Source organism: Ixodes scapularis, unplaced genomic scaffold (genome assembly GCF_016920785.2).
Source record: "Ixodes scapularis isolate PalLabHiFi unplaced genomic scaffold, ASM1692078v2 PGA_scaffold1__304_contigs__length_218370807, whole genome shotgun sequence".
Classification (NCBI taxonomy): domain Eukaryota; kingdom Metazoa; phylum Arthropoda; class Arachnida; order Ixodida; family Ixodidae; genus Ixodes; species Ixodes scapularis.
Window position 1 is genome coordinate 17,543,084 of NW_024609846.1, and position 21,122 is coordinate 17,564,205.

Sequence of the window (21,122 nt, forward strand, 5' to 3'; positions counted from 1 at the left end):
CGTTCTTCCATTTCCCTAATGCTTCAAGGGACAAGAACACTGCAGGTTACCTTTCAGTTCGCCTGGGAAGTACAAAAACAAACAATTTCGCCAAACATTGTCGACGAAAGAGAGGCAAAAATGGCCATCGGGTCATTTGCATGGAAGTGGACTACGTCTGTGTACCCCACCAGGAAAACTGTACCCGTTTTATGGTATGTATTCCTCTTAAAAATAAAAATAAAAACCTGAATTTGTATTTGTTAAAACTTACTTATTTATTTCACAGAAAGACCTTGCACTATTAAAATTAAAAAAACCGGTCAAGTTTACAAAGTATATTCAGCCAATCTGCCTTCCTGAACACTGCGAAGAACCACCTTCAAATACCAGCATCTACGTTGTGGGCTGGGGCGCAGCTGATGGTAAATTGTGTTCTCACCTATTTTTGTTCTACATGTGAATTATCGTAAACAAATCAGAAAGAAAGACACATATTTATAAAAATATAAAACTTAAGCCTCTCAATAAGACAGAGTTTCCTGCTGTACGCGACATATTCCTGCCATTGAGAGGCCGCGGATGCGTAAGTGCTAACAAAATGCCACCAAATGCGGATCCTTCCATATGTTTCCTTAAACTATTTCTTTAGAACGGCGAACAGGCGCGCGCAAGTTTTTGAAATATCTGATACAAAGCCGATGCTTTTCACATGTTAGCCTTTATTGATCGGCGATGTGGATAGACCCACTTAGAAAAACAGGAACTAGCAATAAAACAAAGATCGTCCTTATTGGCACAGACACTATATATTTTAGTTCTTATAAGGATTTAGGTAATATCGAGTGGATATTTTATATTATGTATATTCCCAACCAATAATGTGAAATGGCTCTATACACACACAATATATCAAGACACACGGCAGGAGAATCGTGCATATCACGATAAAGGCAATGAATGTCATCGACTAACCTAACTCTTAACACAGACTTCGCCGACAAAGTTTTTAAACTGATAATTGACCAAAATTTAACCTTCTTGTACGAAATTTACGTGCATGATCATATCGTCACTGCGAACATCAGCATCAAGAAAGCTAACATTGACGCGAGTCTGGTTCTCCGAGTACAGTGTGTTTATCACAGCACAACTCGCAGTTTCAAAGGTGTTCGCCAAATGTTTGATCCGTAACTGAATTTTTTTTTTTCAGCTAGAGCAATCAAATGAATGCAAAGTGCCAAAACAACTTAATATCACGTGTTTGTGTTACTTAGTATAATCTTGAGAAATAATTAGTGACCCCTTTTTTGCGGTAACGAGCACCATCTGCGGAGTACTCTTCAAACTCCAAATGAAGGGCAGCCCAACTTGCCTCTGCCCGTCAAATTACATTGGCATCGTGCCGTTGTATTGACCTTCGTTGGCGTTCGTGCCCCATACTAGCATATATTTAAACAAAAATTTAAAAAAAAACACAACAAAATAAGCACCAAAATTGTTGCTGGGTGTGTTGGTCGAACGGAACTTTGCCCTGCCAAAATTAGGACAGTTGGAAGCAAGGCCAGGGGAGGGGGTGTACGCACGCGCAGATTCCTTTTAAAAAGGGTTCACTGGTGTCAATGCTGTGTTTAAAACCTCGTTTCGTAGCTGAAGTTTTCAATGATTTTATTGCATCCGAAGTAGGTGGCAACCGGACATCCTTACACCATAAATTGTTTAATGCGGTAGCCCTAAAGGCCCAATACCTCTTAACGCCTCGTAACGCGTGACGCTGAAGTGCTCGTGGCTCAGGCGATGGTGGCTGAAGCTTCGGCTCTGGTCGGCTAAGCTCCGGTCATGCTAACTTCGGTCGCGTGTTCTCGTACGCGCCGGTTGCCTAAGCTGACGTGACCTGATGACCTCGACTTTATCCTAGAGGTTGTCCTTGAGGTCGCCCATGAGGCAGTCATAAAAGTTGTCGCGGACGTCGTTCTTAACGTCGTCCACTAGGACGTCGTCCTAAACGTCCTCTCTTGACGTCCTGCTCAGTGCATGTACAGGATATTAAAACCACGATTTCCTTACCGTATACCTTATTTTCTTAATTGTTTTCACTAATAATGTTTTTGGAAAGCTGCTGCATTTCATCGCGTTTGGTAGAATGAAGAAAAGCTGCATCAACTTCGTAACACATAATGTTTTTGTGGGCTGGATTGTATGAAATTGTGTGACTCTTTCAACCCTTTCAAACGAAATTCACCATAAAGCTAACCTCAAACCAAGCGACCTTTAATCCGGCGTGTTTTGTTTCGGCGCCGCAAGAAGGAGATGAAAAAAAGCACAAGCAAGTGAACTGTATGACTTGCTGCTAACCGTTATCAGCGGTAGCGCGCGATTGTCTGCGGCGAGGGATGCTTAGTTAAGCATACTTGGTTATGCATACTTTGCCTTCAGGCGATATGCGAGGGAGTTTTACCTAGTCAAACATACACAGTCCGCATTCAACCGCCGGCACAGTCACACATTGTCTAGCATACTTATGCCGCAGTATGCAGTCACTTGCGAATTATACTTCATCTAGCATGCCAGGCCGTCGCCGTCGAGTCATATTAAGTACAACCTACGTCGTCCACAGACGACCTTCGGCTGCAGGTCACACTTAACCCAACATTCTTAGCCCCAAAGCGACCGTTCTACTTAGTCCGCGAACGACAGCCGGAGGTGGGTCATACCTAGTCCAGAGTACTTCGTTCACCGGCGACCGTCGGCAGCGAGCAACACTAAGTCCATAATGCCTATTCCACAGGTGGCTGTCGGCGGAAAGCCATACTTCGTCCAGCATTCTTAGTCTCCAGTCAACCTTTTGTTGCCGCTCAAACTTAGTTTAGCGAACTTAGTATGTAAGCAGCCGTCGGAGGCGAGTTAGCTTGGTCCAGCATGATAGCCGAATGACCGTTGGTGGCGATTCATATCTTGTCCATCATACTTAGTCCGTAACCTAAAGTCGCCGGTATGTTATACGCAGTCCAGCATACTGAGTCTACGGACGATCGTCGGCGGCGACGCATGTTTAGTAAAGCAAAATTAGTTCGCAGACAACCGTCGGAGAGAGTCATGCTTAATCCAGCAAACTGAGATCGTGACAGTTTTGTGACGCCATGCTTAGTTCATTATGCTTACCCTACTCCGCAGATGGTCGTCGGCGGCCAGTCAGACTTATTCCAAGCTAATTAAAGTTAAATTAGATAGTAGCCGACACTACGATCCAGTGGAGCCAGTCAAGCAATGTAAACAGTGCGAAATCAAGGCGATCCTTTTCTTTGTGAGTTTGCTATCATATGCTAAGCTGATCCCGCGGCCAACATTCTGGGACATTCCGTGGAATGAAACGTTTTCAAGGAAGTATCACAAATCTAATTTGAACTTTCAACTTACAACTTTCTTTTTTCTCTCCCCGAGAGGGTTGGGGAGAGGAAAGCAGACTGTTGTCGCTCGACAGAGTTTTTCATCCCCGCCAGCAAGAAGATAAACTATTTTACCGACTCGTGATCCGTACAACAAAGTTTAAATAGAAGCAAAACACACATTAATTCAAAAAAGACCTGATATTCATTACAAGCATTCCTTGAAGGTCAAAGTTCTAATCATAAAAGGCACACATAAATGTAGGTTTAGGAACTTCAGACCACTACGGCATCGGGAGTCAAACTCTTTAATTACGCGCTCACCACAGCGTGAGCACGCGGCGCGTGGCTCGCGCTCAAAACGTAAAGTAAACCTAAATTTAAAAGAAAACTTTTGGTCTCGCTAGCGCGGGACACAAAATTAGAGAATCAAAAAACGAATCTCCCTTCTGCTCAACATCATGAAATCCGAGCCAAATCTAGACTTACGTATTCATGACATTAGGCAACCAGAACTTCAGCATCTGCAGGCCGTAGACTCCACTTGAGCGAGGTGTTGACGATGTGTCAACGCAGCGGCTTGCATTTGCACGCATACTCCTCTTCATAGTGGTGACTGATAAAAAAAAATATTTTGCGTTACAGACGTTTGGTATGTTAGAAGAAGTTTATAATTGTAATGCTCTGTCATTAGAACTAATTTAAGGTTTATTAATTCTCGTAATGTGTGGTGCGTTGAACTCCACATTGCACATAATTCGGATGATTCTCTTCTGGAGCACATGCAGTGAGGATTATTTGTAGGTGTGCTATCCTAATCAATGAAGAAGTAATTATAGCAAGACTAATGCAGGGAGTTATAAAGAAGGACTAAGACCGCTAGGGGTAATATATATGTCGCCATTTATAAATAATGGCAACACCTTTCGAAAGTCTGCGATCTATAGATTGCATTTTGGCGTTCCTGCTCATTTACTCATTAAATATTACACAGACAACATCGACATTTCTACAAAGTAAATGTTTTGTCCTTAGAGTGAAAGCCCTTGAGTATATGAACATACTATTTATGGATAGAAAAAGTATTTCATTCGTCTTATTTGTATTAATTACTAGACAGTTTGAGATTTTCCAGTAACTTATCTTGTAAAGAAAGCTATTTCGCGCACATAAAACCTGATGGACAAATTCACCGAAATGAATAAGCTGGTGTCGTCTGTGTAAATTATAGAACCTAGACTGTCGTCAGTATTTACTGAGTTATTTATGTACAAGTTAAACAGAAGGAGTCCAAGGAAACTCACCCGCGGCACCACTGACGTGAGTTTTCTTAAGCTAGATTGCTGACTATCTTTCGCCACACACTGATGCCGAGACTTTAAGAAAAATACTCTCGATCATCGTTGAGGCTACTCCTTGTATCACGCATGCATTTAATTTTAGAAGCAGATTTAAATGGTTTAGGTACTCGAACGACTGTAAAAACCAATGAATACCCCAAGGTAATCAATTTATTTTCGACAATGTTTAAAATTAGATATTTTTGTTTTATTGGCGCGATTTCCTTCGAATTCTCTTTCCTAAAACCAATTGGCAGGATGTTAGGACAAAGTTCTTTTCACCAAAGGGGTACCATCTGGCGTGTATAATTTTCTGTAGCAATTGTGAAAACGCTTTCAGCAAAGGAAGGGGTCTGTAATTTAATCGATTGTTTTTATGTTCAGACTTTAAAATAACCGTAACTCTAATGCCATTCACCTTTTTTTTTCGTTGTACGATACAAGGAAATTACCGCAACTGAGAAGATTAAGATATTTTGACCACCAAAGCAGAAATCAATAATTTTGTGGATCTGGCCTTTAGAATTCGATGCAAAGAGCCGATAGAACCCGGGAATAAAAACTGTACGCGCCCACAATATTAATTACTGCCTTTTGATATTTTATTGCTGTGATCTGAAATAATCTCAGGAAACGTTGCGATGTCTGTTGTTGTTCAGTTATTTTCGGACATACGCAAGTCGTTGATGCCCAATGAATTTGGTGATGCGCAAGATAAAAAGCGCAGGCTCACGGAGCCTTATTTGTACGTGATTTGTTTAGTCTGTGATACCATACCTGTAAAGGCGATTAGCGCTCTGACAACGCACTTTTGGTACTGCTTGATTGGCTTTGTCGGTGGCTGTCGTGGGACTCAAAATGAAACGGAGTCCACAGGCCACCTTTGGCGGCGAGTGATACTTAGTGCGGCACACTTAGTCCCTGGGTGACAGGGGCGCCCGCAGTTGGTTCCTCTATAAAGCCTCTACCTCCTTATGTATAATTACGGCACCACGGGTGAAAGATGAAAGGAGAGGGCGCAAGGTAGCTGCTGCAATGTCATAATCGTAAAATTACCTGAGACCGCGGTGATGACACAAAACAACAGGAAGATGGACACAGCTCAGATTTTATTGCCACAGAATCCATTTAAAGGGGCTGGGCGACAATTTTCAGACTTTGGCCATTTAACTGCGGTAATTATTCTGCGTCACCTATGGAACAAAAAGTAGTAAACCGTATTTTCTTGCAAGCGCTAGTTCTAAATTTAAAAAAATGGCACAAGTCAAAACAAAACAAAACAAGATCAAAGTGCCTGTCTACTCTCAACTGCGACTTTCGAATGACGTACTGTGGGGGTTCACGTGGTTTCCCCTTAGGTCCTCTCTTCAGAGACCAGCCGCTTCTTCCGCGATTGTCGACTTTTATATGATTAGCATCGTCGAAGATCGCGGCGAGCGATCGACACCAATGACGGTTCGCCACGGGGCTGGTGGCGAGTGTAGCAGCGGAGGGGGACAGGTTTTGTTGTCTTCCGCGTATCCCCCAGAGACGGTGTCATTTTAGTGTCTGTAAACCCGACAGGCGGCTCTAGATCGGAAATAATTCGTCTGTTGCTTTGCGATTTCGCCGCAGAACAGCATTTTTTCGGGGAAATGTGACGCGTTTTCGGTCACTTGGGCTTGCATAAACAATATAAAAAATGCAAACTGCTAATTATTGCAACATTAAAATCATTGCACGGCCGCTTTAAGTATGGTTTCAAGGAGAATGAACAAAGGGGAAACCGGGGAAAAGGAGAAAAAATCGCAAAGATTCTCCCCCCCCCCTCCTCATCCCCCACACAGAAGTTAGGGGTCAAGAGATATTTTCGACACGGCCTCCAAACATGGGCACGACTTGCGTTTCCATGGTTTCCTTTCACAATTGACCCTTTGAAGACATGTTTTTGGTCATTTCCGCCTGTTAAAACCGCAGACGACGTAATGTTTCAAAGCGGTAAAGAAATTTTATTTTTTTGGGCGTGCTTTGAAACCTCCCAATATGGATCCTTATGGTGGACACACCATCTATGTTCAGTCACACGATCATTGACGCTGCGCTTCGTCAGACTAATATAGCACAAACGACATCCGGATGCGACTTTGTAGACAATCCCTGAAACGCGCGCGAGACTTTTTTCTTTGTGTTTTTTTAAGGCAGCCATATTGGGCAGCCATATTGAACCGAGTTAATCTTTTTAAGGTATAGTCTAGGCTAAATGCCCGTAGGGGGCCCAAATTCAGCGAGATTTGAGGTTATAGGATACTCAAAGAAAAAACAGGAAGACAGCATGCCTCTCCTGCCCGGAACCTATGTAGCAAAACTGCTTGTGCAGAAGCTTTTGAGGGTATTTTACTTCGTTGAGACGGCTGAACAGATTTTGAATAGACTCCGCTATAGCGCGAGCACAGGACTTTTTGACTGCGCTACTTATCACGTTGCAAACCAGACCAGACTTGGCAGTTTTTGAGTGGCTCGGAGGCTCCGGGGCGAGAGCGCCGGCCTACGGATCCCCAGGTGGTGGGTTCGAATCCCGACCGAGGTGCCCGCAATATGACGGAGGCTTATTGCGGAGAAGGCGCCGTGTAACCGAGCTTTCGGATGCACGTCAAAAGATCCCCAGGTGGTCGAAATTAATCCTCAGTCCTCCGCTGGGGCGTGCCAGATGCCCGTCGTTGGTTTGGCACGTAAAACCCCCAAATTTGACTTAGTTTTTGAGTGGCAGCTTGTGTGAAGGAAGGGATTGGTTTTGCCGCCGCCTGCGCGGTTGTGAGGTGACCTCTTTTGTAAGTGTTTCTTCGGACTGTGAACCATGGATTGGACAATCCAGCTTCACCATCTTTTGAGCTCAATCTGCCTGATACAGATCGTGTTTGTACCGTGTGTTTTGTCTTTGAGAGTGTGCCATTGGCGGGTTTTTTCCCTTTTCCGTGGCTTCCCTTTGCCCCTTTCTTGTTTAGGGGGCCATATATAATTGAATTCTATGGCAATAAAATTTTAGCTTTGTTTGAGGCATCTTTTCTTCTTCGTGCCGTGTTTCCTGCCTTCACCGCAGCCCCGGTTAATTATGCAATTATGAAACGTAACGGGTATCAGAAGATAGCAGAGCTTGCGATCGTGTCAGAATTTCGGGAAATAGGAATTGATAGAGTAAATGGCGTTATAAACCTTCTACCTCGAGATTCATTTGAGTTGCCACAAACGGATACTTATGATTTAAGAGTACTAAGGATGCAGGGCCCTACACCGGCTCATTAAAAAACGGAGCCAAGAAAAACTTATCATTAAACCGTGCATGTAAAGACCTCGACTCTTAAAGAAGTTTAAACTTGTCCTAATAATTCTGATCAATCCGAAGATCCAAGGTGTATGTTGAGCGCGCAGTGCATCCGAAACCAGCCAAAGACTCTCGTTAGACACATTCTGAGTTCACCGGGTTTTCTCAGAATTATCAAGGCAAGTTTAATTTTGTTTTTGACCCAACATATTACTCAGAAAACTAAAAGCCTAAACGTATTTTTTTACCATTTTTTTTTTAAATCCCGTTTGTATTGCATACATTTTTTTACTAACCTGTAACTCTTTCGTAAACAATATATTTTGTTTTGTATGGCTAAACCTATATGCCAATCCCAATTTTTTTTACAAATGTATAGTTTTATATTTTTATTTTGTGTACATATGTTCGGTAATATTAACATCTGCGTTATAAATATTGAACGATTATAAATCGGCTCTAGGCCACCCAAAGAACGGTGAGAAATTCTTTATCGGTGCACATTCCTAGTACTAATCTTAAGTTTTACAATTTTCTTCAGAGGATGGCTATTATTCCTATGAGACGGATGAATCATTAGGCGAAACAGATGAAGACCTCGAGGATTACGAGGATAACGAAAGCTCAGGTAAAGAAACGAACGAAGCGTCATGATCGGAACTAATGGGCTTTCGGGGATTTTTCACCCAGAAACCTTGAGGGAAACAAATATATCCTTAACTACTAACGAACAGTGCGAACGACGACTTGCCACAACTGTTCCAAAGTACATCCTATGCTCCAATGGGGGAATATGTTCTGTAAGTATGAAATATTATATCATTTCCTGAGAATAAAGTTTATTTGATCGGCAACTGCAGAAAAAAATCAATGTCTCCTCCTACAATGAGACACGCGCATGCATTTGAAACTAATTTGAACTATGGCTTTTTCGGCTGAATAAAGCTAAAAAAACTTAGCTGCATTTTTGGATGTACAAAACTTAAGAACCTGACTCAGCTCTGAAATGCCACACATTGGTTCATTTTCCCGCTGAAAGTTTGTTAATGGGAACTTCGGATTAAAAAAGAGGCATAGGAACTTGAGCTAAAACTCTTTAAAACTGTATTGGACTGATCCCTTCTAAAACAAGCTCAAAACGCTATGGCTGCTTTCGTACTTTTATCTAGTAGATTTTCTCCAAATTAGCAAGTTAACTTTGTGACATTCCTGGTACCAGACTTCGCGAATGATTCAAGTGTAAAGAAATATAAAGAATCGCACAGAGCTCATCTTGCGTTACAGCTGCTAACAAAACGGTTGCAGTCCTTATTGAAGACTAGTATTAAACCATAGAATAAAAACCTCCCATGAAAAGAACAGGGTAAAAAAAACACGGGCTTTCGGCCAGGCACATGAACTTGCATCGTACAAAGTTGGAACTCAGTGAGAACACAACGCTAGTAGTGCGATAATGCATAATGTTAAAAGCAGGACGTTACTTCCATTAAATACTTGCAGGAAAGGAACAACAAATAGGGGCTGACGTCCACCTCAGCTTAATAATTATAAAAGCAAAAATTAACATCTTAAATGCCTGTAGCATTAGTTTTAGTACTAAACAGATAAACGTGCCAGCAAACAAAAACAACAAAGAAGCAGCAAACGTTGCTTTATTTGATAGGGAAACAGCTCAGAAAACACAGACTAAGAAGAGGAACATTCACGAAAGGACAATGCTGTATGTTGTGTATGTTCCTCTTCGTAGTCTGTGTTTTTGAGCTGTTTTCCCCATCATGTATAACGTCAACCAATTGGCCCCATTTACCGCCTTATTATAGTTTTACTTGTTGACAATTCTTAAATAAATTCAACAAACGCCCACAGTGCCATTTCCTTGAATTTACAAATATTCGGCTTAGGTGGGCGTTGCTCACAAACAAATTTAATTTTTCTCTCGTTTCTTTTGAAGAAGGTAATGCGATCTCAAACTTTCGTGTTCTCTCATTAGCACTAGCGTTGCATTGTGATAAAGTTTCAACTTTCGTCGATGCGTAGTTTATTTGCACAACCCTTAAAACCATGTGCCACTTTTCTCAATTGAACCGGGTACAATAGTGACACGAGCCACATATAGAAATAGGGCGAGCGCCCTTAGCTGTCGATGGTTTCCTACACATTTTGGCAAGAAGAAACCAAGCAGAAACTTACAACATGATCGATGCGAACAGAAATGATAAATGTAAGTAAGGCTGTACCTCTGAATTCGGCTTTCGACAACGCCTCAGTAAAGTATTCACGATCCGTTGTTGCAAGCACTAGAGCTGGCCAAAGCGTACATTTGTGAACGTCGAAACAAAAAAAACGAATTTGTTTCAAAACTCTTCAAATATAAAGCGTTATCAATGGAGACCCTTCTGAGTGCCTTTATGAGGGCGAACGAACATTTTCTGTACATCAGCAGATGGGGCAGAAGTAGATAGAGCACTGTACATGTTATTTGATTTCGATACAAATATACTTGTCTTAAAAATAGAACGAGAGTCGAACGAGTGTTGTCTTCCCCATTTAATTGGAAGGCTTGGCGGGCATCAGATAAGGCAGAAACCGTCACGGCAAGTTAGCTAATTCACTAAAATCTAATATTTCACTTTTAAATATTTGTTTTATGGATGTTACAATCGCAGTATCTGCCGCAGGTAAAATAGGAGGCCACAGAAATTTAAAAGAAATTGCGAAAAGATGATGGCTTGTCAGGCGTCGATCAATCTTCCCTTTCGCTTCCTTTTTTTATTTTTTTTTTTTTTTTGGGGGGGGGGGAGGAAGTGCAGTGTTGAATGTGCTCGAAAAAATAACGCCGCAAACATCCACAATGACGCTTAGGAGAATGTACGTGTTCATTTCAGTCACGTCATTACTAGCTCAGCAGCACATCCACAATAAATGCGCCGACGACACAGTGCCGTAAGAGTGACATGACTGAAAAGACAGCATCATTCTTCCAGGCGGCGATGCGAGCAGGGCTTCGGCGCTCTATAAAAGCTCAATTTTAAAATCTGGCTCAAAAGGAGACTGAAAAAAACTATCTATAGATTTCTCAAACACCAGTTTTTTTTTAATGCAATAAATTCGTAATGACTCTAAGAGGTACTCCAGTAAAGATTGCAATCGTTACATGCTTTGTAAAACCGCTTCTTATAATTCCGACCAGTACTGGTTTATTAGCCATCTTATTATGTCGTTTATTTCATCCTATGTCCACACAGCTTGACAAATTAAAGCTCAAGACAACAACTGTGTAACTCTCGCCTTTAAAAAAAAATGTTCAAGTAAAATTTAAACACCCTGTGGAAGAAAACAGGAATTCATCAGAGTTCAGTCAGATCAGCCACTTGGACAGGTTGTCGGATAGCACTCGCTAAAAAGGACTCTGTTGCATTTTTGAACTATTGGTGTAACCAGCAATGACGTGCGCTTTGGAGTAGAATTGTGGTCCTTTTAGCCTCACCTAAAGGGTTCGGGAAACTGAAAGTCACATGGTGACATGTCCGAAATGTTATCTGGATAGAGGAAACCTCCCATCCTATCTGGGCTAATGCATCCAGAACAATGGTCGCAACATAATGACCAGCGTTATCGTGTAACAAAACCATACCAGAAGAGAGCCGTGGAGCGTCTCTTATTCTCAATGGCTCAATGCGGGGTGCGAAACGGGCCCCTAAATGTAGCGTTTAGCAAATGATTTTCAAGTCAGGCACTTTGAATTTTCCCAGAAGCAGCCCTTCATCGTCAGGCTCACCTTAAACGGACACCAAATGGCACTTACCATGTTGTCAAAGGCGTCCAGTATAAACCAGAATTGCGGAGAAGTTGAATGATTTCTCTCTTGCACCTCCGTCTGTACTCATCGCGATAAGTTCAACCTCATCGATATCCTCGTTCGCCTGCGTTCGTGACGCGACATAAACAGGTTTCGTTTATTCGCGTCTTGCAAATAGTTTAATATACTTCTTTTTGAATTTTATAAAACGGTAGAGAGTACGTTCGGACTGTTTTCTAGTGGTATTGCAGTATAGACCAGAAAGCATGCTATCTCGGTGTCATCATTCTTCTAAAAGGAGACACAATTGATGTACAATTTTTTTCGCATGCAGATTGCAAATTGGTGTCCCCGAGCGAAAATGTTGACCTAGATCGGCAACCGTTTTTCCTACAGTAACTAGTTAGTATGGTGTGTGACACCAATTTGCTACGCTGAATCAGCTGGAGGAATTTGTTCCCATGATATCTTAGCTTTATTTATATAAGTTTTCCGAAAATAGTTTAATAATAAGTCGTTTATTTTTTGGTTTTCAGGGAGACATCGGAGGACCTATGATGTACAAAAAAGAAGGACAATGGTTTCTTGCTGCTATTCATTCTGTTGGCGGTGGTTGCTTCAACCCTTCTCTGCCATCACTACATGTTAGGGTGTCGCACGTTGTTGAAAGGTTTATTTTACCCGTCCTGCAGAATTTAATATCAACGAAACATAACCTATGTATTAAGGACGAGGCTCGAAAGAAATGTGTAACTACTTTTTATAAATCTTACTACGTGCCAATAGATGATTCAGTAGAATACGACGAAAGTACTTAAACGTTAACATGCTATCATATACTCTGGTCATGTATCTTCAATTCCCTTCTAATAAAGAACCTTTCAAGCAAGCGTGTGGGAACAAATTGACACCAGTGACAATGAACAAACTAAACGTCGAAGTTTACTCAAGGGTTTGTGTTGATATTGTTGGAATGTTCTTTATTGCCCTGTTATATATAATATATGTATATGTATACCATACACACATATAATGCACCACTGTCGTCTGCATCGGTGCAGTCGACAGTGCGGCGCTGCGCTGCGCCGGGGCCATCGTCCTCGTAGACCGACTCCGCCAGCTTTCTCGACAGCAGGGAGACGCTTGCATTGTCACGAACGGTGGGCAGAATCCAATTGACGTACGTCGCTGGGCGGATCTCGTCTGGGAGTTCCTCCAGTTTCGTTTTCCGAAGGCGAGCGTGGCGCTTGCACTTCCAGGCAACAGGGGCAGCCATCGCGGTCCTGTGGCATCGGTGACAATGCCCCTCTTGGGGGTCGTCGCTGAAGAACTTATGGTGCAGTGCCAGGGGGGGGGGGGGGGGGGGGCTAGGAGAATGTTGGTCGCGAGGCGACGGACGAGGGTCTGAGTGCTCCTCGGTAGGTCATTCGGCATCGGAGGAACGGTACGCAACTGCTCGTCTGGGCGTTCCTTTCGTTCCTCACGTAGGTGCCGCAGGGTTCTCCGCCTTCGCTGTTTAGCACATTCTTTGTCGGCAGAAGGGTCGACCGGGCCGGCTGCCCCGGCGGCTGAGTTATTGAATGCGTTCGGCGCGGTGTCATCTGTCGAACAGCTGCTCGCGCCTCGCTGTGGGCCCACTCGTTGCCGTTGACGCCCGCATGGGCAGGCAGCCAGGAAATAGTAGCTTGGATGTTGAGCTTGTTTCGAAGTTCTAGGAACGCGGCGAGCAACTCGCCGTTTATTCCCGTGTACGTTAAGGGACTCCCGCACGCTCGTCTGCAAGTTTCGTACGCGCGGGTCGAGTCCGTGAACAGTAGGAGGCTGTGCGGGATGTCTGTTGGTGCAAACGTTTGAAGAACCAACTGGGATGCTCGCAGGAGTGCCATGAGTTCCGTTTGCGTAGTGTCGACGTGTTCAGTGGTCGAAAGTGGAGCCGCGTTCGGAATGCCATTTGCGGTGTCGACCCACGCGACCGCCTGAATGTGCATGGGGGTTCTGCCCTCTACTTCGCCGTCGTCGCCGGTAGTCGACTGCAAGTTTTCCGCCATGACAGTGTAGATGATGGTGTGCGTAGGTGGTGATTTGTGCCCGACGCTACGTGTGTGAGCTTTGGCAAAGCGCTTGACTCGCTCTGAGTTACTCGGCCCAGGTTCGATGTTTCGGGGGAGGGGATTTCCGTCGGTAAGCGTGACCGGGGCGGCCCCCGGAGGATGCGAGTGCGCGTCTGCCGGGCGGACGTCCAGACTGGGAGACACGTAGAGCTTTTCCAATATGTAAAGCCCACCTGTCGAGCTGCTGAGGCGTTCTCTCTAAGCGAGGAGCTCCTGTTCGGATAGTTCCAAGAGGATATTCCTGCCGCAGTGTGCGTGCAGCTCCCAGAGGGGCGTGTGCTTAGGCAGTCCGGTGACGATGCGGATGGCTTCGCGATTGAGTTTCTCGAGTTGCTCCGCCTGCCTGGGCGTGAGGATCCGATAGATGTAGCCGTAGAGGATACGGGATTCAAGCAGTGACGTGACAAGCGGGCGCGTTCTCTCTCTCCCATGCCCCACTGGAGGTGTGTGATTGCACGGATGAGGCGGAGGAAGGATCTGCACTTCAAGGCGACTTTCGTCGCAAACGTTGTGCTCTTCCCAACTTGATCTATGTAGGCTCCCAGGATTCGAATGGAGGGATTTCGCCGTATCCTTTGGCCGGCCATGCTGAGGGTGATTTGGTTGAGGACCGATTCCGACTTTTTGTGAGGGCCGTTGAGAACCACGACGTATTCGGTCTTCTCGGCCGACGCGGTCATGCCCACATTCCGAAGGAAGTCTTGTATGACGTCGAGGCCAAGCTGAATCGTGTGCTCCTGCTCGCTCCCCGATCCCGTCGTCACCCTGATGGTGACATCATCGGCGTATACGCGAAGCGCAGCGACGTAACCTCTTCAAGGAGTAGGGGAAGTCTTGCCATGACCAGGTTGAAAAGGTTGGGCGAGAGGACCGCTTCCTGCGGTACACCGGTCCTGTCCTGTTGAGCGGGTCCTATGAAGTCTTTGGCTTTGATCTGTGCGTTCGGTCGTTCAGGAAACTCTTAACAAAAATGAGAAGCGGCCGCGCACTCCGGCAAGCACTGAGCTCTGGATGACCGTCTCGTAAGTGGAAAGGTCAAAGGTCTTGCGAACGTCCACCGCCACCGCCGTTCTCGTCTGCAGTTTCGACTAGCCGTCAAGGACTTGGTGGCGTAACATAAGGAGAATGTCCTGCGTGCTAATCCCGGGGCGGAATCCGAGTTGATGTGGGCGGAGCGGGAGTTCCTCTCGAGGTGCCACATGAGTCACTCAAGGACCACACGTTCAGTGAGTTTACGCAGGTTGCTGCTAAAGGAAATCGGTCGGAGGTTATTGAGCCCATTCGGTGGCTTGCCCCGTTTTAGGATTGGTATTACCAGGGATTCGCGCCAGGAGCTCAGGAAGTTGCCCGTCGTTTAAATCTCGTTGATGGCGTCAAGGAGAAGCTGAAGGTGGAGTTCATGGAGGTTGCGCAGTTCCGAATTGATTATCAGGTCTCGGCCAGGTGCGCTGCGGGAGTTCGCCTTTGCTCAAGCTGCGTGAAGTTCGACCATTTGAAATGGTTGGTCCATGTCGACCTGCTCCGGTGCTTGGAGATTCAATGCCTGAAAATCTCCGATTGTCTAGGTCGGTGTCGCGAAGTTTGGGCAGTATATGGTGGGCTTCGGTGAAGCCGCAGGCTGTGGGAAGAAGACTGCTCCTTCAGCCTGGCGCGCCAGCTGCCCCTCCCAGATTCGCATGCGTACCTCCGTAGTCTCCGTTGGTGTGCGTCTCTTGGCTTTGCCCAGCCAATTGCGAAATATGTGCCATATCAGCGGTCCGCTCATGTTACTGTTGAAGCTGGAGCAAAGGTCCCACTATCTGTCTGTAGAGAGTATTTGCGTAATCGCGCGCCTCAGCCGTTATAAGGTTCCGACGACATCGTAGTTGGGGCGTTCGTCCTCTCTTTCTGTACGCACGTAGCGCGTCGAGACGTTGTTGCCATAGGTAAGCCAGGTGCAAGCCCGGCGACGGCTTGTCCTCCGCTCCATGAAATTGCTGGGTACATGACGGTTTGGCTTCGTGTATTGTCCGTAGGAGGTGGGCCAGTTAGTGCGTTTCCGGATCACCGCCAGATGTGAGGACGGGTGTTTGCTCCACCTCTGCGCGAAAGGCGTCACAGCAGACGACGCTCGTAGTTCGTTCGGCTCCTGTCTTTGTTTCAGCCAGCACTAGACCTTCATCGAGGAAGTATTGTAACGTAAAGGCGACTGCGAAATAGGTTTAGATACGCTGTTCGTCGTGGCATGATATAGCAACAGACAAAAGACAGCACTGCTGCTTGGTACATACGTTAGTGGTGCCCTTTATGCACTCGCTTAGCGTTTACACTTGCCCTATCCAAAAAAGGGCAAACGTCCCAACAAGTGTCACCCGGCATTTCCTACTTTTTAGCGCATCCTCATTCAAGAACGGAGTCCATAGTGGGCTTATGTCTCAGCATGAGCCTACGCTAGTCCGCTAAATTTGCGAGTTGCAGTATTAAGACACTGGCGTGCAGTGCGGACCAGCTAAATCTGGCGTGCTTGCTCTCATATTGAAGACGATTGCAGATATGTAAAAGCTGCCAAAATATACTGGTCATTGTGCTCTTTCACATCATAATTAACTTACACCGGCGTATACTGTATCAACATAAGGGCGCAAACGAGCTGGTTTAGATTGAACATAACATAAGCCCCGAAACTGCAGATAAAAGCGCCTGCTATCTCGAAGTTTATGTAATGAGTAATATATTTTGGAATAACAAAATGGTATACTATATGACCTTACTCATTTCAGACGGCACTGAACGTTACTTCCTTTCAATAAAGTCATGTCAGTTCTGAAACAGACCTTGTGGTCTACTTTCCATGACACTGTGACAGTCACGAACCTTCTACGCATCTTATTTCCAGAAGAGAAACCGAAAATTTAGTGCGATATATTTACGGTACAAAATTAATAAAAAGTGATTTTAAACCATTGAATTTGACCTGCGTTATAGCAACTTCGGCGCTTTGCTACGGACCGCGTGGTAGTAGTCGTGCCCCAATATGGAGTAAAATATTGTTTCACGCATTTGATATTCGCTAGAATTAACTATAAAATATAACTTGAGACCTGCTATGCACAGGCGATAGATCTGTGGAACGAGCTTTCAGGTTCAGTTGGCGCTCTGCACTCGATTTCTGATTTTGAGAATCTCCTGTGTTCCACTTCTTCCGTGTCCCGCCTTCATCGCGCTACTCATTTATCATCTATGTTAAGAACTTACTATCCCGTCGATCCACTATTTTGTGTACTTCGCGTGTGAAATAAGGTTGCCAGAACATGATTTCTATGTTACACAAGTGATAGCTAGGTTTACCCCCCCCCCCCCCCCCCCCCTGGGTGAGTTTTCAATATTAATTTACACTGGATATAGCATTTAGTTTCTATCTTTTTTAAGCTGTCTCGCTTTACTTTTTTAGGTGCGGAGTATCTTTTGCTCGGGTCTATGTGCCGCGGCGTCGTAGTCCGCACTCAAACTACGCATGCGAAACTGTCCTCCTTCCCTCTCTCCAACAGCTGCGCGTTACTCTCTCCGCTCTCTCTCTCTCTGCCAGCTGCCTGCACTTCGCGTGCGTTCGCTTCTACTCACACCGCGCGCGCATGCGCAACTCTTCTCCTCTAGTCTCCTCTTCTTCAAGTGTGACTATAAGCAGCGGTAGCGCGCTGAGCGCGTTCAATTCACCCGCTGTTGACTCCACTTCACTCCGTTCTTCCGATGAAGTGTGATGGAAGCAACAGTCCCGTCAGTCAGTGGGTTGGCGCAAGCAAGCGTCAGCACCACCCCACAAACTAACAGCACAGCTGCTCAATAAAGACCTTCGTTAACCGTTTCACCTTCGTCAACGCAATTAAAAAAATTGCACATTCTTCCCGAGGGGAACCATGGGGTGATGTGGAGCATCGCGGAGTTTCCAACAACGTTCACGTGATGTGTGGTAACCAACGCAAGTTAACAACGTAATAACACGCAAGTTAACAACGTTACTAACACCGTTACTAACACCGTTAATAACACCGTTAATAACGATCCGCGATGCTTCGCATCACCCCATGGTTCCCCTCGGGAAGATGGTGTAATTTTTTAGTCTTGCTTTTGCCTTACCAGGGCTGGCAGTATTGTAACATGAAATTTATACGAAATAACGACGTAAATTGGTTTCTTTTATAACATATCATTGCTTTACCTGTTAATCGCTCGCTCCTTACATTACATCTATACATAAGTATTGTCTTAACTGTATCTCCTTTATTCATTGGCCTATACACTGAGAGACACTGTTAGCGCGAAGAGGAGTTCGGCGCATCTTCGCGTTGTGCTCATATATTTTGTTGGCGAATTAAAAGGTACGATTTAAGTTTTAACTATAAAAAAAATTCCGCACTCTAGCAAGTTTGAATACAAGTCACTGGATGTTAAAAAAACAAAAAAAACGTAGAAAGCCAGAATCATAAGGGGAACTTGGAATGCAATTCATATTTTAATTTGGACCAGGCGTGAAGCCTTTGGAAATTAGACGAAACATTCTATGTGAATCCGACGTTCTTTTAAACTTGGGACTGATAGATAGTTCATTTTTTATAAGCTGCACAAAAGAGACAACATGCTAGAATATATTCGACAGAAACGCTGCAGGGTTACGTGTAAACGTAATTAGGAAAAAGAGGCCGTACTTGAAACAAAGTTGAAATATATTGAATATGAATATTAATTTTGTATTCATTAAGTAATATTTTGCCCACATTCGAACTTTCGCCGCTAAATTTAGAGGGGAAATTTTCCCATAGTGCAACGCATGGTTATGGCTGTGTGCGTTGCATTATTTCGGATAATGCGTTGCATTATTCCCATAATGCAACGCACACAGTTACGCCGACGGCGACGCCACTCAACCTGGAAACGGGCTCCTAAGAGCTGCGCTCTAATAAAAGTTGCACAAGGAACCGGAAGCACTTTGTGCATTTAGCATGGCGTCGTGTCGCTGGAGTCACGGGCTTGATGGCTGAGCGAAGCTGACTAAGAGATGGCGGCGAACGAAGGGCGTACGTCTTCCGCCTTTGAACTGTTTTTCGCGGAACCCGCAAACTGTCTAGCTTCGAAAGAAAAATTGCTTGACGATCAAAGCAATTAGGATTTATCGGTTTGATTCCAGTCAGTGGAATGTCCTTCTATTTATTCTTTCAAGTTGGCGTTCTCGTAAGTTCGAGAACATTCTCGTCTGATCGAGTTCAGAATCTTCTAGACGTCAAACGTTCTACGTCGAATGTTCCAGAAACCCACGTGGGTACAAAAGATACTCCGCATGGCGAGCGGAGTCAGTCTCGCTCGAGCACTCGGTCCTGCTGTTTCGCCGAGATCGACGCTTGAGACGCAAGTCTTTCTCTATATTGTTTTGGGGCGCAAGTTCGCCCCATTAAAAGGTTTCTTCAGTTATGCGCCGCCTCATCATTTGTCACTCGTGACATTTTAGTTGAGGTGCGGGGCACCACATTCCAGGCCCGTGAAACGTACCATTTACAAGATCTGAAGGCCCGATCCATTTTCCAGTCCCGGAAATCTAATTCCCATCGATGAAGCGGAGACACGAGCCAGCCGCCGCCACCAAGGCCAGGCTCCGGAGTTTGGTCAACTACCAGAGCACCCGAGGAAGAAGACGCCGACGCTGAACACCACATCGCAGCAAGACGTAACGCCAGCGACGTCCATCATTTAGGTGCGGACCCCGCCACGGATGTTGGCGACTTTCAGTGGCGACATTTACGAAGGTGTGGACGACTGGTTAAGCCAGAACGTGTGCGACGCCCGGTTCAACGAATGGGGAGCTGAGCAGAGCCTGCGGAACGTCTACTTCGCTTTGGAAGGCACGACGCGAACCATGTACGAGAACCACAAAACGTCGTTTTCGACATGGGAAGAATTTCAGCCTTAGCGACGGCGAACCTTTGCCAGCCAGCAGCGACGACAGCGGGCCGAAGAACTTTTGCAAACGAGAAGCCCAAAGCCGAACGAGAGCGTTACAAGCTTCGTCGAAGACGTTCTCCACCTGATGAACCGCGCTGACCCAAAAATTTCCGAAGAGAAGAAGCTGTGGGTCATACTGCGGGGAGTGAACGAAAGCATCTTCGGAGGACTAGTTCCAACCCTGCCTGCCACCGTTGAAGGATTCATCACTCAGGCCACAAACATAGAACGTGCCCTTCAAGCACGGGTTCCCACTACCAGCGACTCCCAGGCATCAGTGCCCTCTCGCCTTCCAGCTGCGACATCACGGACATCCTCAGATCATTCGCGACGCCGTCCGGAATGAGCTGAGGAAGTTCCTGCCTGCTCACAGCAAACCGGCTTCACTGTCAATGGCCGAAGTTTCCACGAGGACGCTCAACGAGCTTTCCATCTGGAGGTTCCTGCCAGTGTGGTAACACCCGAGGAGACCTCCTTGACCTACGGAGCAGTGGCCCGGCGACCGGCGCAGCTGCCCGGTAGTGTTCCACGCCGCCGCGACGTCAGCTAGAGCAGCACATCTTCTGACTTCGGGAAGGGCAGCCTCAGCTCGTCCGTACTGAACTACCAGCGCCTAGGAAGACGAAAGGCCGATCGACGACCGCTTTGTTATCACTGCGGCGAGGCGGACAACGTCTACCGGAGGTGCCCGTACCGACAAATGGGCTTGCAAGGTTTGTCGTAGAGCAACCCGCGACCCCGCCTTGGGGAGTGACCAAGAAACATCAAAGAGTCTCTCCGACGACCCCTGTCCCCAGTGCCCAGTCACTTTAGAGGTTCTAGTTCGCCTTCGCCGCGATGAGGGTTCTCGCCCTTCCGCCACTCCCGTCGGGACAGCCTGTCTTCCATATCTCGTCGGGAGAACTAAGTACGGTAACGCCTGGAGGTGGCGTTTCCGAAGAAAACCGAACTAAAGCCCGAACCACATAGGGCGTATTTGCGACGTATTTGCGGGCGTTTTTACGTGCGTAATCCCGACGTACACCGAGCTTCGGGGCGAGCGCTTCCGAGGCCGGCGTAAGTACGTGCGTATTCGGCCGTCCTACCGAGACAGATCTCGGCGCATCGGCGGATTTCGTCGTGGCGTATCCGGAAGCGTACGGCGCGTTGCCGGCTAATCAGCTCCCGCGTTGAGAGCCGGAAGTTGCTTGAGAATCGGCTTGCCTAGTGATCCTAGCTATGCGGCCGACTGGCTGGCTA

At 45.8% G+C, this 21,122-nt stretch overlaps 1 protein-coding gene across 1 annotated transcript in view; it reads left to right on the forward strand.

The window, feature by feature from the left end:
- Positions 1–12,620, forward strand: part of LOC115329810 (chymotrypsinogen 2-like) — a 32,035-nt gene extending 19,415 nt beyond the window's left edge. The window contains 5 exon segments of the mRNA XM_042291057.1: positions 29–194; positions 269–404; positions 8,545–8,676; positions 8,679–8,803; positions 12,339–12,620. Of these exon segments, the coding sequence (XP_042146991.1) occupies positions 29–194; positions 269–404; positions 8,545–8,676; positions 8,679–8,803; positions 12,339–12,620 (841 nt within the window).
- Positions 12,621–21,122: the final 8,502 nt, after the last annotated feature.